At 34.5% G+C, this 18,769-nt stretch overlaps 2 protein-coding genes across 4 annotated transcripts; both read right to left on the bottom strand.

Moving 5' to 3' along the window:
- Positions 1-906: 906 nt before the first annotated feature.
- On the bottom strand, positions 907-5,144 carry LOC102630354 (F-box protein SKIP16). Its single transcript, XM_006478672.4, has 5 exons — positions 4,754-5,144; positions 3,043-3,756; positions 2,019-2,237; positions 1,612-1,718; positions 907-1,458 (listed from the first exon to the last, which is right to left on the bottom strand). Exons 1-5 carry the CDS (start codon positions 4,955-4,957, stop codon positions 1,380-1,382), a joined length of 1,323 nt encoding a protein of 440 aa, XP_006478735.2. The 5' UTR covers positions 4,958-5,144; the 3' UTR covers positions 907-1,379.
- Positions 5,145-5,484: 340 nt separating this feature from the next.
- On the bottom strand, positions 5,485-15,459 carry LOC102630663 (flowering time control protein FPA). Of its 3 annotated transcripts, none has more exons than XM_006478674.4 (6): positions 14,945-15,459; positions 12,575-12,820; positions 12,007-12,099; positions 10,766-11,763; positions 8,770-10,038; positions 5,485-5,830 (listed from the first exon to the last, which is right to left on the bottom strand). In XM_006478674.4, exons 1-5 carry the CDS (start codon positions 15,221-15,223, stop codon positions 8,781-8,783), a joined length of 2,874 nt encoding a protein of 957 aa, XP_006478737.2. In that variant the 5' UTR covers positions 15,224-15,459; the 3' UTR covers positions 5,485-5,830; positions 8,770-8,780. The 3 variants fall into 3 exon arrangements, with proteins under 3 accessions (XP_006478737.2, XP_015385984.2, XP_052294221.1); XM_015530498.3 differs by lacking the exon at positions 5,485-5,830 and adding an exon at positions 7,285-7,557; XM_052438261.1 differs by lacking the exon at positions 5,485-5,830 and having other exon boundaries at positions 7,750-10,038.
- Positions 15,460-18,769: the final 3,310 nt, after the last annotated feature.

The raw sequence follows: 18,769 nt of genomic DNA, 5'->3' as shown, positions 1-18,769 counted from the left end.
AATTAATTACACTAAATCTAGTACAAAGATTACGCTTTCCAAATTTTGTTTTCGGAGCATTTAGTTAATTTAAAAAATGATTTGTTTTTAAATTTATTTTAGTATTTACACTTTATAAAGTATTGTACATATGCTAGTAACTTAGTTGTCCCCTACTCATTTAAGAAGACTACTAAGTTTATTTATGCATGCTTAGTTAGTAGTATTTCTTTCATATATTTAAATAGATAACAAAAATTTATTCCGAATATTAATAAATGATTTTTTTTAATAATAGAATTTATCATAGAAATATTTAGTTGATCGATATCTTCTTAAATCTTAAGTGATTAGGATCACATTTGAAGTAATGATGAAATTGTTGATGCTATCAATCATTATAATTATATTTGAGAATTTAGTTCACGATTATTACTATTAATTGTCATAAACGATACACCAATCTCCATTGAAATCAACGTGAGTTTTATAAGAAACTTGAAATGACTACAGACACAAACATAAGTACTAAACAAAATTAATTAATGATTTATTAGAAGTTAATTTAAACCACAGTTTGGCTTGATTTCATTTGTTCTTATTTTTTTTTCAGTTTCACTTGCGTCAATTCAAATCAAGCTTATCAATTGTAAATTACATGGTGACAGATAATTAAGTTGGATGTTATTGAGGCACTAATGAAATATTAAGAAACACTATGTGAAGTTTATCCCCACTTAATTGGAAATTATTTATTTAAATTACATGGAAATTCATATATAATGATATATTATGTAATTGACATTTACTCCCACCTAAGCCGTCCCCCACAAGGACTTAAATGTGTTAAGTTAATTGGGAAGCAAGAAATCAAAGAAAAGCCAATGAATCAAAATTCTGAGACATCAAGGGTTGTAGTAATTGGAATTAAGTAATCATCAACCACATTTTATAATATCATGTAAATGTTATAACAACATTACAACAGGCATTTATGTAGAAATATGCAAAACCATTATTAGCAAAGTACAACCTTGCTCAAAGTTTAAAGAAAAAGAATCCAAGCAAGAACTCGAGCAGTGATTTTTAACCCACCTACAAAATGCAAAAATTTATACAAAAAGCTCTCAGTTGCAACCCGGGACCTGCACTCCCAACCACTGGATGTCAGAGGCCCAGAGCAGTGGCCGGATTTTGGATGACAGTCCAGTGAAGCTGAAAAAGCAAGGTGTCTGCAGTTACCCAAGCCAGGCTTATAGATGTAACTCCTGCTTCCTCCAGTTTGACACCTTCTGATGGTCTTTGGCCCAGTCATAATTGAGCTAAGTTCACAAATGCAGATAATTTTACTATTCATTTACTAATTGATGACAAACATATAACAACCATGTAAACAATTTTCAGAATATGTAGTCTGGGCGTTGGAGGGGGAACTCTGCCACAACTACTTCAAATGGACTGCCTTTCGGGTCCGCCAATCTGGACAAAGAATATGTTATCATGTCAGTAATAGCATTGACATGAACTATGCACTCTTTAAATAAACAATAGGGAAAAGCTGCAAACTCTTAAATTGGTTCATAACAGCTGGGATTGTCAGGAAGATTAGTACAAAGGATTTAGATTGAGTACCTGCCAGGGACAAACGTAAAAGAACCCCTGACAGAGCCTGGAGAAGCTGGTAGATTTGTGCAACTCTGATAAAAAAATTCGTTCTGACCTGGATGCAAAAGTGGATACTGCAAACATACAAGAGAAGAAAGAATGAAGTTTCCAACACTTTTATGCAGGCACAAAGGTAAAGTACTTTTATTCATTCATAGAAAAGATGAGCCTCTAAATTTTATTCATTTGTTGAAAATGATAACCCTTAAATTTTACGTGAAGCTTTTCTTAATCACATGAAAAGTTTCAGGTAATAATCATGTCACTTGAAAGTTTCTACAGCAGCAAAAGCAGCAACAAAAGCTTGCAGTGGATATCTACAGGGAGAACTACAATAAGGGAGGAAAAATGAAAACGATCAACTTCAGCCATACCATTCCAATCACAGCTTCTCCACTAACATCAGATACGACAACATTATTAGCATGGATTATCCAATGCCTACGTTGCAGTTGACAAGAGCTGAAAGTCATTCCATTTATGACGCATCCTTCAGGCAGTAGAGACATGCGAATTGAATAAGCAAACAAGTACTTCTCGGTGTCACTTTCAGGGTCAGCCAACTCCGGAATAAATACAGCAGAGGCACGAATCTGAAGTAGATTATCATTTATTAGATTTCTTATAATAATGACTAGCATGACAGTATCAGGGCAGAATATTAATTAAGTAACATCACCGAGCATATAAGGGATGAAAAATAATTTAAAGCGAGTAAGGGAATTCCTATACTTCCAATATATATATATAGCTTCAAAAATGTACCAGTTAAATGTCAATTTTCAAAAATTTATTTCTGCTTCATGGAGAATCAAAAGTTTAGACCGCTGCTGTGGAGAACTCTTAATCTAACAAGAAAGCTAGTCAATATTAGCAGAGAATAAATGACTCCTCTTCAAATGGCATTTAAATTTATCTATTTAAAATCCCATTACAGAGTACCTAACAAGAAAGGAAGGAAACAGGAAATGTTCATTTATCAACCAGACTACATACTTCAGATTGCAGTGGCTTTCACTTTAGCCTCAAGCAACCAAATTTGACAATTTGCACATGCATTTTTTGTGTGGGAGTATGCATATATGTAACCTTACAAGCATAAATAATTACACTATGTGCAGCAGGAAGTATAAAAGAACAAACCCCCAAAACTTTGATATGGTGCTGAAATAAAAGAAGATTACTATTTTTTCTTCACACGCGGAAGAAGAGCATGCATGAGAAAGTAGGCATTTGGAATTCCTATTCTAATTGATGGTCAAATGGGCCGCACAGACTGGCATTGGCCATAATAAATAGCTGTTCACCTTACCAAGGTTCTCTTCCAACGAACCCCGCAACTCGCAGACAACAAAACTGGCAAATCTAAAGCCAACGCAAGTCGCTAGAGTAACTTACCTTCACACCATTGGTTACAGCAATTGAGCAGAGGGGAGGTTCCTCAGGAAAAAGATTAATAAATTTGAGATTTTCTTCATCACGAAGTCTGATAATGCCATTATGTAAGCGACGGCCATGTTCTTCTAACCATAGCAGCATACCATCCTGCTGTTGATCACTGTTACAGCCATGCCCCAAGGCTATCAGTGCGTTTGGTACACATGGAATCATTTCTCCATCTGACAGAAGATTCTTGGTACCAACATATAGTTGGCCATTGGTACAATTGAGGAAGAAAAACTTTTCACTATATGTGGAAGAAAAGGCCACGACAACATATTTATCTCTGCCGGGAAAATCCAAGTGGCGTCTGATCTCCTTTGTTTCCATAATAATGTGACTCAAAGGTATCAAGTATACATTTACCAGATGCCCATAAAAAGAGTATCCACCAATGAGGCCCATTGCACCTATGCTTTCAAAATCATCAGTCTGGCATTCTTGACCATCACAAAAACGATAGAGAATCCTTGTTGGGACGGGCAGCTTAACTTTCAAACTTTTTTCCAGCTGTTGAATATCTGCTTCTGATGCACCCTTTCGAAGAGTAGCCTTAGCCTCTGGGAAATTTTCCGCCAACCAGTTTTTAAGTCTATCCCAACATCTTTTAACTCGTTTGACAAGAGGCCATGGATACATGCCAAAAGCTTCCCGCCATATCTGATAAGCTGCCTGGGGAAATATTGTAAGAGAGCACTCAGTCAATATACCAATTTCAATCAATATAGATATATATCTTTTTTTTTTTATTACAATTCAATCCAGAAAGTAATTTATTTAGTATTTGGAACTGAGAAATATATTTATACACTCAAAAAAATCTACACACACACAACGGACTGAATATAATTAATTTATCCATCCATAAGTTGCATTGAAGGAAAAATGAAATTACTAGCTAGATAGAAAAGTGTTTGAGATTTCACATATACCCAAACTATCATTTAGAACTCTCTCTACTTCTTATTAAAAATTCCATGTTTTGAATGGTTGATAGTTTACTCCTTCCCGATCATATTAAACCCTATAGTCCAATATTCACATCACCAAAGGAAATTAAGAATCACCCATCAAAAACCATCAGCACAAATAGAGAATTGCACTTGTTTGAAGTTTGAACTGTAATTGCAATGCAGAAAATACCTAAAATTTCCTCAATTTCCCCAAAAAAATTAATTTTCTCAATTTCTCCACAAAATTTTCAACTTTTTTTTTAATCCATTTTCTACCACAAAGCCCCAACTCTTAAAAATCTCTCTCAAGTTCATCAAAAGCCACATATTCCATCTTCACGAATCACAGCAAATCACCAATATCTCAGGACAGAGAAGTAAGACAAAAATAACTATTTTACCCCAAAATTCGGCATTTTAGAAACAAATAAAAACCCATCATCAAAATTTTCACCAAAATCTTCCTTCCTATCCAAATTTTTACTTACAAAAAGAAAAATCAAGAACAAGAAATCATATAAACAGAATCAAAACCAAAAAACCCATATGTGAAAATATAACTTCTTTTCCCGAAAAGATCATCATTTCAGCGCGCGCACAAAAAAAAAAAAAAAAAACCATCATCATAAAAATAAAACAAATAGAATAAAAAAAGCTCATGAACAGAAACCACATGAAACAGACAATATAGCTTATAGATATAGCAAAAGCAAAACCTTGAAAGAAGGAGCAGGGTTTCCAAGAGGGTCAAGAGGGGAGGCAAGATCAAGATCATCGGAGCAAAATTTGGACCAGAGACACTCTTCAGAGGCAGCAGCCTTAAATCTTTTGCTGAGACATGCCACTTTGGCCGTGTCTTTTGGCCCCAGCCCTGATAGTATTACGTTCAAAGCCAAATCGCCAACAATCTCCAAACCCATAATTTTTTTTTTTTTTTGGGTCTCTCCCTTCGCTCAGTTCAGGTGAATATTGTTGTCATGTCGGTCGAGTAAGAGATTTATGAGATGAAGAAGACAAAGACAAAGGGTGTGTAGCTTTCGTACACACATCTCCGTGACCGTGAGTGATAACCTTTGTTACTTTTGTTTTATGTGGTTTCGTGTGTTTGGTCTTGAGCCAAATCCTGTAATTTAACCTTTTTTTAGTTAGGGTTTAATATTTTTGTTTTTTTCTCTTTTTTTTTTTTTTTAAAGAATGAAATTGTAATTTTTTTAACTTAAAATACCAAAATGAAGTACTGAGTAAATATGTCGAATTAGAATTCTCTCCACTTTATTTTTTATTTACTAACCAATAATCACTACTTAAATTTTTACCCAGTATAAAATTAAATCATAAATTTCAAGGTTGGAGTCACAATCTAGTTCGAAGTATCTTTCACATTATATTAATCAGATTTTTTTTTTTTTTTGGGTCTCATGCTATGGCTTTGTCATTTTGGATAATGTTTTCTAATCGAAAAGAAAACTACATTTGGATTTAATTAGTAGAAAGAAAGACTATGCTTACAAAATCAACAATTTGCAGTCATTTGATCTGGTATTTTTTTTTTCTAATTAAAGCAAGCATATTTACATTATAAGTTACCAAAAGAAATAAATAAAAAAAAAAAGAAAGAAAGAGGGAGACCAATCTGCACATTCCCTCAAGGCCATACTGAAAATGAAACAAAAAAAAGAAGCTCCCCTTCATTTCATCCGATCCAAAACCCTACGAGACTTTTCTTCTTCATATATCTTGCACTTCAACATCCAGTTTGGAAAAAGGCAAAACGAAAACGATAGCCCAACTACCTACACAAAATTGGAGACATCAAACCTCGTTAGCTAGTGATTAAGGTAAAAAAATCCCCAGTTTTTACGTTAATGTAATATCTGATACGGCATCATCAAAGGTGCTGAACATAAAAACATGAAATTCATTAAGAATTTTGACAAGTCTTATCCAAGGTTTGTCCGTCGTGTGCCACTCCTTAATAGCAAATTTCTAGTTTGGGTAACATCTCCTACTATAGAACAAATTTTATAACCACTAGATCCAACGCAGTGTTTGTTTCAACGATCATAACAACACTTTCGATTACTCTAAAGATGGAGATTCTTCCACCATAGCAGTTGCCTTCAACTTTATGTTTGAATGTTGGGACATAATCGGTAGTGCAGCCGACTCATGTCCAAAACACTTTCCAGCAACGTGTTAATTCCGGAAATGTTAAAAAAATAATAATAACAATAATAATAAATAGATAAATAAAAAAGAGGGAATCTGCTACCAATGAGAACAAGAACAAAAGGAAAGGTATTCTTGTTATGTCTTTTTTTTTTTTTTTTTCCCTGTTTTAACTCTCCATTGATTAAGGGACCGTTTGGGTTTTCTGACCGTAATAAGCATTCACGACAGACGTTCAAGAAATCATATGGACCTGTACAAATGATCACTTCAATCGTGACGGGAGAGCATCAGACTACCGCCACATAATTGACACTGGAAATCGTTTTCTCGCAGTGAATTTTCTATTTGTCTTTTCCTTCTTCCAGTAATACCACTAACTGATCTGATAAACCAATTCTCGTAGGCACCGACATAGGAAATAGGATAACTTCGACAGGAACTGTTCAAACCTAGGACATGTTCTTCCCATCCTCGCACAGTCGCACTCAAATTAAACATGGCCCACACGCATAATTGAATATTAAAAGCTCCCAGAAACCGTCTCAAGCAACGGCTCGTCATTCAAAACCCTTGAGCATAATAACGCGTTAGATTCATAAATTTTGACAAAAATCACTTTTAGATGAACCAATGTTTCTTTCTGCACTTCATCGTACACGTTTTCCATTAGATACACTCATCTTCGATAACCATTACCCATAACATCCATCCAAGTAATAAGTTTTGTGATGTTTTAAAAGGTTTGTAACGTCTCTCATCAAATTGAATAACAACTCCTGAGTGACATTTTAAGCAGATGTTCAAAGTCTGTAATCAAACCTTTTTGAGTTTTGATACTGATGTCAAAGGGTTCTAATCGAACCATTTTTAACGAGCAGAAAAGAATTGTAGTAAAAGATTGACGCTCAACGAACAGAACTAAAACACATTTCCAGTTCGCTTGGTAGTTTTACTTATCAAAATCACAGTAACAGCTCATATTTAGCCGATGCCTTCACTTCTCTGCTCTCAGTAAAATTTACTATGAAGCTACCAGGTATTAGAATTGCTTCAAGAATTCCGAACACAACACAACTAACTAGCAAGTGTAAATGATTTATGAGTAGCGACTAACTTAACAAAGTTCCGCAGTGTGTTAGGTAAGATTGTTTCTTTGATGTGTGTTGCGTTATATCTACATAACATACCAACTCCAATTAGGTTAGCCAATCAATTTACGTTGGTTAATTGACTTTTAATACTGCCTAGTACAAGTTCGACCTTGGCAAACCATTACGATTAAGATTGGTGCTCTGTCTAAGCAGTATCTCGCCAACCAACAGGATCAAGTCCTTAACCCCATCTCTAGCTGAAACCAGAATTCCATAGTATCAAGAGCCTATTTCACATGCAAGTAACAGCTTAAGCCTTCTAAATTTGACATATTATAATTTCAAAAATTTAGTACCACGAGCTTAAGTTGTTGAGACTAATTTTGGGTTATTTTTAACACATATGACCCATTGGTAGCAGTTCTCTTTACATACTTGCAAGAAACAAGTACATTATGCACCTCCAACTAATTTTTCAATTGAGGAAAACTTATCATACAAGGTTCAGTTACAACTCGCAATAGTTACAAATAACACAAAAAATTAAGAAGGTTCCACCCTAAAGGTCAGTAGTAAATAAGCTAACTTCAGGGAAGAAAGTTCCACAGACATACAATATTAAGCTGCACTACATGTTAGCTAAGGACTAACATCATATAAAATCTCAAAACCAATTGCAAAGAATCATATTACCATAAGAATATGCAGTGTAGACAACACATAATGATATCCACACTAAAAAATAACATGTAAGCAGCAATAAGCAGACATGTTAATACCGGATGCGGCAGTATAAGGGAATAGGCAAGAACTAACAGTAAGAATCGTGTTATATAGCAGATGCCAAGAAAACATTGCATTTATGCATAATAAGAATACTCCAACCTATCATCATCCGAAGTAATTAGAATTCAACAATCAGCATGACTTTTGGTTATTATTATCTCTATTGACTGATGTAACCAGTCTCTTAGCAGCATTCCTTGCAAATTCCTAAAGCCAATCATTAATGCAAACCCCTAATAACCCCAGAAAGAAAGCTGGGGATCAGACTCTAGATGATTATTGTCCAAAGACTTCAATAACTAAGAGCTTCTAAAAGGAACTAGAAATCAATCCTCCCTTTATAAACACTTTAATCCCAAATACGCTTAAAAACCCAGTAGAATACCATTCATTTGGAGGAATGTGAAAGTAGACATAAATTCCACAGTTGATTTACTTTAAAAGAAGGCTTTCACAAACCATACACAGCTAGAACATCATGTAGAATGCATTTTAATTAACCAGAAAACACTAAAACTATGAGATAAAACACTAACAAACAGTGAACAACGAACAACAACCAACAAACAAATCTAACATGTTTCATTCTCCTTAAATAAGCCAATTTTCCACGCTAAGCAGAGAGAATATTTTCCTATAAAGGCAATCTACTCAAGATAATTAGCCATGTTAGAAATAATTACCTAGAGAATTCTTATTGCTGATTTCCAGTCCCTCGTCCTGCAGGAGAATTTGTTTGCTGCTGCTGCTGTATCTGTAGCAGAAGGTTAGCTGCAAACTGTAGTGTAGACTGGTATCGTTGATTCTTATCAACCTCTCCATCAGATGTCCCCTGACCAGCTCCAGAGAGCACAGACTGAAGCTGCTGGACATGATTGGGGTGCTCCAAATTCACTTTGTCCACTGATACCGTCATGACATTTTGTGGTTGCGAAAGATTAACTTGATTTGACACAGCAGTAGGATTGTTAGGCTGCTGAAAAACAGATGAACCATATAATGTGGAAGCCTCTGTTCCCTGCATCATTCCATATCCTTTTTGAGAATTCGGAGGAGCTGCAAATTGATACTGCTGATTCACTGGAGGTGAAACAGCAACAGGAGCAGCTTGAGGAGCGATTGAAAAATTAGGCAGTGGCCTAGAATACACCATGCCCTGCTGGGATAAGCTGGCAGTGGATTCCTGAAGTTGATTGTTCCCAAGGAGCATTTGTGCAGAATGGCTAGGAGTGCTAGACATAGAGGCATAATGATGAGTCAAGGATTGAGCTTGAGGATTGTACTGATTCCCCAATTGTTCAATAGACTGAACATGAGGTTCAGCTAACAAAGGCCTGGCTGATGACGAGCCAGGAGCAACCTCTGCTGACTTTGTTGCAGGAATTAACGAAGTTAGAGTAGCAATAAGTTCAGGTGTTAACTTGACTCCAGCTTGGGAGATAGCTGCAGCATTATTTGACCCATAATCCATGGAACTTGAGTGCGCTATAAGGGGCTCACTAGCATGCGGGAAATGCATTTTTGATTGAACCTTTGAGTCATCATGTGAAAACCTGTTGTAGTCCACTGGCAAAACATGTTCCTCCTTTGGGCGAGTTAAACCATACTCTGCATGAGGTGGTGGAATGTTCTGTTTATCAACAGTTTGTGGTGGAACCATTGCTTGTTGAGGCAACTTCAGCACAACACCATATAGACGTTCTGGCCCCACAACTTTCAACACTTTTGACAAGAAATCTGATGGTGGCACCAAGAATAAGGTTGTCCCATCATCAAACTTTGCAACACCAGCACGGTTCTTTGAACCCAGGTAGCGGAGGAATTCAGTATAGGAAGCAAAATCATCTTCACTGTCCGGCAAGAAGAAAACTATGTCAAATCCTATAGCCTCAGCATAGTGTTTTGCTAGCATATCCAATCCTGTCCTGGCTGAGCAATTAACAACTTCAGGACTGCAAAACAGAAACCCAAGCATACAATGAGGAACAACAAAAGATTACTTGGTAACACCTATTTAATTATAGTGGGAATACTAGGTTGTTTCAATTAAAAGAAACCATTGTTAAACTAACAGTTCTGAAATAATAATAGCCATGGTGAAATAAAATATAAAAATCTTTAAATAATGAAACAGATAAACATACAGAAATTTATTACATTCAGTATTTGCCAAAAGAACATCCAATTCAGGAATAAAAGGCAATTAGGTTAGCATGTATGAACAAGGAAATAGTTCGACATGGTAAACCCCTCAATTGGGAAACAGAGAAGCTGGGTTTTACTTTGCACAGGCAGTTAGAATCTACAGCGCGGTATTTCTTGCCCTTGTGGACCATGGTTCACTTTGGCATCTTCTTCATTTTTTAAAATAAAATTTGTGTGATCAATATAAAACTAAATAAATCAAATAATCAAAAGAAGATGACAAAGAAGAAACATTTTAATTTAAAAGGATATGAACGCATTAGTGTCATGTCTAAAGATTCATTGGGTACTCCATGACATGCAATGCACAAAGTCACAAAGATCAAAAAATGAAAATAAGCCCACACGGTAAAAAGAAAACGAACAAGAAACATTTCAATAAAGCAAAACCATTAATAAGCCCACATACTAAACCAAAATTATTACAGTATATCTTAAACCAGAAGGAACTCAGGTAAATCGAAGTGTACTCACAGCTCACTCTCTATCCCTTTCCCGAAAGGAACACATCGAGCACGACAAACTGGTGTACCACCCTTCGCAATAATGCCGCGCCAAATAAAATCACTATCAATAGGATTTCGACCAAATCCACCAGCTGTCACCTTTGAAGCCACTGGACTAAGACGATTCCTCCCTTGAACGTTCACAAATGCACCAGAAGCAGGTCCACCAGTTATTGAACCAAGCCCATATGACTGATCCAACGCAAGCCCATGATCATCAATCTTTCTTGAAGGGAAAGTAGCGTCATCAATGGGCATAGAACCATCTACCCTCAAACGTTTAGAATCACGTTGAAATTGGTTTGCATCATATACATCCCATGAACCTGGTGCATGATTCAATGGTTGCCTAATACCCTGTGTAGGAGAAGTACGTATACCAGGTGAGGGCGATGGCCTTCTCCAGTTTGGATCCAAATTTTTGGCATTAGGATCTTGCATACTATGAAAATCCTTAAAGTCTGGGCCTGAAAGCAGGGTTTCATGACCACCATGAGCACCAAAAGACCGCATCGGCATACTTGGTCCACGAATGTCAGCTGGTTGCAAATGTCCAGCAAAATTATTAGGCTGCATTGACTGATTAGGACCAAGCATATCCAGCTGAGAAGGTCTTATCTGATCACCAAAAAACATCTCTGATCTTGGCCCTTTAGTTCCAGAATAAGAACCAGGGTAATCTTTTCCCGGTGCCAGCTCACTGCTTGAAAACATAATGGTGATTCTAGGATCATTGAACAGCCGACCTTGTAGACCCTCCTTAGCACGCCGGGCTTCATCCACACTTCTAAATTCCACAAAAGAGTAATTTCTTGAAGGATAACTCTTTATTCTCTCAATCTCGCCAAATAGTATCATTGCATTGTGAAGCATTTGCTCATCCATCTGAACAGAAGGTGGGTAACCTACCCATAAAATCTTACTCGGTGGACCATCTCTATTTCGTCCCACTGAAGACTGAGGATGCTGCAAAATAAGGCAATTGATTAAAGCATAACTAACCAAAGCAAAGAAATAAACTAATTTCTATATTCAGTTCTTCGACATACAGCTGCTTGAAGCACTAAGCGTTTAAATTGCTCAGCCTGCCACACATGCAATGTGCATGGAATAGTTGTACGATGCTGATCACACAATGCCAGTGATAAGCATCGTAAATGATGGATCATTTTGCAATATCTAATTAACAGGTCAAAGATTGAGACTCACTGATCTTTTATAAGCCGAATGATTATCGGAAAAACCAGTGCCCCTACCAAGAATTGGACCATCCCTAGCATCATGTGAATTAGGCCAGTGTTCCTGAAAAAGAGCAAAACAAAAATGTAAATCCATTTCAGAATGAGCAAAAGATACATATATATATATAAAAACACTGAAACCCATTCTGCAAAACTTTCCCAAAGTTCAAGAGGACAATAGAAAAATGGACAGATGCATAACAACATGAAAATATAGCTTAATTTCTTTCTAACGCTCCTGCAAACTTAGCACATATTGAAGAGAAGATTTTATTCAAGACCAAGTCCAACTTTGAGCATCATAAATCAATCATGTCCTCTAGTTATCAACAACTTTTTGTAATTTACTTTTGAAAAATAATAGTTGCTTCAGGGCATAGAGAGGCAAATGCTATACTTGTAAACCTGATTTACCACTTTTCAGCTTTCTATCAATTCATGATCACTCATAAGACTTAACTATCAAGATAAATCTTTCATAAACAAAAGATATCTTTCCCTGTGAACAAATTGAAATTATGAACATATAGACTTACTCTTCTTGAGGGTTGTGATCGAAGAAAGTCAACACGTAACTGTTCGCCACCTATTTGCCTACCATTTATGTTTTTCAAAGCTTCGGCCGCATCTTCAAGTCTTGAGTATTCAACAAAGGCAGTGTTGCCATCTTTAAGGAACTTGAAGTCCTCAATATTACCAAACTTGAGAAATTCCTCCTCCAATTCTTCTTTTGAAACAGTTTGGCTAATTCCACCCACCCATAGATGCTTAGAAGGTTTGGCCTGCAAACAAGAATTAGAAGCAACCCCTTATAACAAGGTTAACATTGAATATGAAATCACCACTCCAGAATATTGCCAGTAAATGAATACATCTAATAGGAATTATATAAAAGCCCAAAATTGAATGAAAAGCTCAAGAAAGTCTGACCCATAGACAGTATTATCCCAATACTAAACATCAAAACAAACCTATTTTTGTCTGATTTGAGATTAGCTTTAGATTCTTTATTTTAATTCTAAAATAAGTTAAGATTACTGAATCCGAAATGATTTCAAACAATGGAATTGCTCAATCTGCAACTGGACATCAATTCAATTCCATCTTTTGATCCAGAAGCAATTTTAACTAACAATTCAGCTTGAAGCAAATAGCATGACTTTACATAACTCTGAAAAGCCAATAGACAACAAAACAAATCCACAGTAAAACACCATTAAGCTTCAATTTAACAAAACTGGGATGCATTTTTGCTCTTTTTCTTATATCACAAAGAATCATAGAGGAAGCATCATTTGCTTTCTATTTTCTAAACTTCTTATTTAGCTCCAACTGAGATGGCTATGGTGATAAAACATTCCAGAGGCAAATTTCAACAGCTGAAGCTCAACAAGAGTAATAGAACATGTCAAAAACCACTTTAGGGGACTATCAACCCTTCACAATGCAGGTCTCATATGCAGGGATAGAAACATTTTAGATGTTGATTATAAGAATCAGCTAATCCAAAATCCTGATATTTTCCTAAATTTAAAAAGCCCATATCCAAACATCCTAATCCACTGTAAAATTTTATTACTTTTAGAAGTAAAAAAGAATTATATTTAGTTAAAATATAACCTTTTGTTTATTTGAACCATCTTGATATAGTAGATAGCTTCATTTCTTGAAGAATAATATAATCCAAACTATTGTTTCTTATGTGATGGAATATAGTTGAAGAAAAATACATTCCATCAATCAGAATTAACAAACACATGTGACAGATTATTTTTTAAAAAATTTCTTATTACTCAATTTCAAAAAAAAAAAAGTTTCATCGTGGCAATTAGTTATTTTGTTAGCTTAGTCTCTCAAAATATTCAGCAACCATAATGACACCTTATTTCTTTTGGACGTTTGGCTAAAGAACATGAAAATCCAATTAAATTATAAAAATCATTAGTTAAAAACATTTTCACACGTTCTTAATTTAAGGTTGCAAGAGCTTGACCTCTTTTCACATTTTGTCAAGTGAGGGAACTATTTCTGAACGTATTTTTTCCAAAATATTTTTAAAAAAAAATTGTGTTTAAAGGATATAGCTCAATCCGAGGTGCAAGAATCCCAAATTGGCCCTTGATCTTTAGTAATCAATCAAATCCAGTTTGTAAACCCTATCCATTTTGAAGCAGCATGTGGGATCAAATTGCCCAGCTCCTCAAGAATTGCAGAATTCCAAAATGCTAAAAAGAATCAGAAAGAAAGGAGGCTTCTATTATACTCCCGCAGTATTATATATATTAGGTCTTTTGTAGACCTTTAAAAAGTGAAATCCACATCTACTGTTGAACAATCCCATCAAATGATGCAGTCGGTTGTTGTGAGAAAAGCTACACAACTTCATAAAACGTTTAGCAGATCCCATAAGTATGTTCATTTCGCTCAGGTCTGGTTAAGTGCTTTAGTGCGGCCAATTTCAATGGTGTGTCATCTTCTTCTATAGGAAAAACCCCCAAGCTTAATCTAAAATTACTAAGAATGATGCCGATTACATTTGTGATCATAAATGTTTAATGTTGCTGATTAGCGAAACAAAATTTCTCAAGCTGCATTACAAGTGTTTGGAAATCATCTATATTTGATCAAAATGAATTATCAAATCGTATCCGTCTTGTTGAATCTATCCCAAATCATCTCGGTCCTCAGACAAATAATTGGGTTCAATTTCAACATATATCGCTCCTAAATTTGCCGGCCGAAATTGTTTTTCGTATAAAATAATAATTTTCGTGAAATACTTTTCTTCTCGGCAATAAAACGTTAGAAAAAAACCATAAAACGTGAGTGTCAAACAAATTATTATACAAATACAAAAATCCGCAAAATAATAAAATAATAATTAAATCGCAGAAATTAGAACGAACCGGTCGAGCAAACTCGATCTTGATCGGATTCCCACGGAAGTCGGATCCCTGGAGGGCGTCTTTGGCGGCTTTGGCATCCTCCACGCGCTTGAAGTAAACAAACGCGAAGCTCCGCGACGAGTACGTCGTCACTTTATCCAACGCGCCAAATTTCCCGAACAGCTCCTTCAGATCCGCGTCGGTCGCGTCGGCCGACAAGTTTCCAACCCACAGATTGCTCGACGGCGGCGCCTCCTTGTCGTCGTACGCTCTGTTGAACTTACTTGGCGGCGGTGCCATTGATTTGATTGATTGAACGAACGAACGAACGAACGAACGAACGAACGAACGAACGAACGTACAAATTGCCGGAGAAATTAGGGTTTTGAGATTGATAGAATTTGAACTTGATTAGCAGAGGAAATCAACACCGTTAACTACACTACGTATCTACAAAGATGTGAGAAGGAGAGAAACCCTAGAAATTGAAATTTTAAAATTGAGTGAGCGAAAGAGATTGTAAAAACGATAAGGTGGTGAGGGGTATATATACTATGGAGAAGGTTAAAAATGAGGGGGATAAGATAGGGTCCGTTTGTTTGAGATGGTGTCCCTTTGTGCGGTTACTCTTTTCTACAGTGCGTGCGATTGCAAATCCTTAAAAGTGCCACATCACACATCCCTTTGTACAAAGTAATTTTATACATTGTTTGTAGCTCTAACATCACTTAATTAAGCCTCAAGATGAGTGATTGAGTTGCTGCCCTCACAAGTAAGTCCTTCTCTTTTATAAAATACGAGTAGAGTAGAAACATTCTCGTCTGTGAGGGTTATCTGTCTAAACATGTATTTCATAAATTGTAAATATTAATAATCTGATGTGTAATTAGTATTAAAAAAATCACTTAATTAAGAATTATGTGCTTGTTTGTATAGAGAAATAACTACCACATCATTAAGTTTCAAGGTAAACTTCATAAAGAAAGAAGGAAAGAGGCTTCGACAGCTGGACTAAAATCTGTCTTTAACTATAATATGGAGAGCAATTTAAGAGATGGTGGGACCCACCAAATATCATTTTGTAACGATAGAAAGTGGGGTCCACACTTACTATCGGTATAAATCTGACGTTTGATTCAATGGAGCCCACCACTTATATAAATGACAATTGTGAACTCAACTTCCTATACGTATTAAATATGGTAAAAGTAACTTAAGAGATAGTGGAGCCGTCAACCACCATTTAATATCAGCGGAAATTGGGGTACACACTTGTTAACTTCATCAAGTTCTATGGTAAATCCTAACAATAAAGCAAAGAAGCTACGACAACTGGACCAAAATCTTACTTGGTTGTGACACGGAGAGTAACTTAATAAATAGATAGTAAGAAGAGTCAACCATCATTTTATAACATTTGAAAATGGGATCCATACTTATTTTTTACCTTAAGAGATAGTGAGGTCCCTCTTAATAAATGACAAGTGTGAACTCAACTTCTCACACATTAAAAAAGAGTAATATTTTGAGTAATTATATTACTACATAGTAGTGGTACATAGTTCTTGTCCTAAGAAATATGTCATCAATCATCATTTTTCATATATTGATAGCATGATGATACCTTACACCATCAATTGTAAATGACATGCTAGATGCACCCTCTATCGTCCATAATGAAATGAAATGGGCAATCATGTAGTTCTTGGTCTCTAAAATGATGTCGTTGGGTGCTCTCCCCTTTTTTTTTTTTTAATTTGTCCCCCTTCCATTGAAGTTAAACCTAAACATGTGCTCGTGAGATAGTTGTCCTTACACTAATATTCAGTGATGAAAGTATAGAACTAGGATTTTGGTTTCATTGGGTCATAAATCATAATAGAAAAATTATAATCTTGTTTAGGCTATGAGGTACAATTTATAAAATTGAAGAGGCCAACATTGAGGCTATAATAGATAAACATTAAAATTTACCAGGCTTTAACAAAATTAAGTAAAAATTGAGGGGCTAAACATAAAATTTTAATTTTTGAACTTGTTTATAGCAACGTTATTTTATTTCAAAATTTAAATTTATTCATTTTATAACATAACTTTAAAAAAATTATTTATTAGAGTGATTTTATATTTTCTAATAAAGGTTTGACAGCTAAACAAATAAATATTTATTCTGCCAAAAGCTTTATTAGTAGTAGCTTGAAAAACCATGTTCAGAAAACTATACCAAACATTTTGATGGTTTAATACTCTCATGTTTCTTTGAATTTATGCCCTTTTACTGAATTATTTTTAATAAAATGAAATGAAGATTCAATGAATTGGATAAATATTTGGATTTAGCTCAAAAAACATCTTGATTTCAAGTTTCAACTGTACTTTCTTCCCAACATTTTTAGGTCTGGTAATAAAGGCTCTCTCTATTTTTGTATATGAAAATAAAAGAGCTCATTCGAGAGCTGTTAACAACTTGAATTTAGTTGCTTTGAATAATTATAATTATTTTTATTATTAGTTGTTTCCTTAATCTGTCAAGCATTTGGAGTGATTTGCAACAACACCACCGTTAAAATTTGAGAGGAAATAAAGCTATAAAAAAATTAAAGAATTTGGGTCTAAAACAGTGATAAAGAAAGTACTGAGAAAAATAAGAAATAGATGAAGAAAATGATTAAACACAAAGGAAGAGGGTAAGGGAAAATATAATAATTAGTTTAATAGGGGTGTTTTAAGTATTGTGAGTTTATAAAGTAAAATTTTATATTTTAAATTTAATAATGTGTTGATTAAATAAATGGATTTAGTTATTATTTAATAGGCTCAAATAACCTCACCTTTATTTATGTGAATATATATTTTCTCATACAGGATACATTATTAAATAACTTCACCATTATTTATTTGCAACAAAAATTTTATCATATCAAAAAGGAATTCCAAATAATTATTAGTACAGGAAACGTTATTAAATATAATAGTAGAAAAAACAATCGTCAATAAAACAACAGAAAAAATAAATACATTGATTAAGAAATGGAAAGATTTTTTTTAAAAAAAATCTTTTTCAGCACTAAAATATGGAACGCAGCAAGATTGATGTATTATTAATTTATTATATTAAACAACTGGCCAAGTCATTATATTTTCATATTAAAAAATCATAGTAATTGCACTAAAGATAATTTCACAAAAGTAATTTTAAAAAGGATCCATTTGTTTATTTTTATTATTTTTGTTTATACTGATAAATTATAGTTAAAAATCGACTGATATTTACAATTAGAAATCTATTGACATTGTTTTCAAAAAAGAAAAAGAAATCTATTGACATTATTTGATAAATTTATTATAACAGATCTTACTGGACTGTCTAGGGATGGCAATGGAGCAAATATGGATTGGATATACATTGTTCCAGATCCAAATCCGTAATAAAAATTAAGATCCGTATCTGCTTCAGATCCGTCATGGATCTATATTTTTCGCTCCATATCTAGATCCGAAACAAAAAATAAAAATCTATATCTGCTCCAAATCCAAAAAAAAAAAAAAATTAAAATCCAAATCTGCTATAAATCCATCATGAATTCTAAATCTCAATAATAAGAGATTAATATTTTTTTAGAAAGAAAATTTAAGATTAAAATGCATTGGTAACAATTAAATTATATAATTTGTTTCTTATTTTTTCCTTATTTTTTAGAGGGAATAAGCCGTCATTTGTTTCTTCAAAAGTATTTTATTATTTGTTATTAGTTTTACGTTTTAATATTTATATAACAGAATTGATTTATGTTACTAATTGATGTTATACATCATTTAACTTAAATCGTTCTCTAAATTATCACA

Source organism: Citrus sinensis, chromosome 3, assembly GCF_022201045.2.
Source record: "Citrus sinensis cultivar Valencia sweet orange chromosome 3, DVS_A1.0, whole genome shotgun sequence".
Taxonomy (NCBI): domain Eukaryota; kingdom Viridiplantae; phylum Streptophyta; class Magnoliopsida; order Sapindales; family Rutaceae; genus Citrus; species Citrus sinensis.
This window is presented reverse-complemented; position numbering and strand designations above follow the sequence as displayed.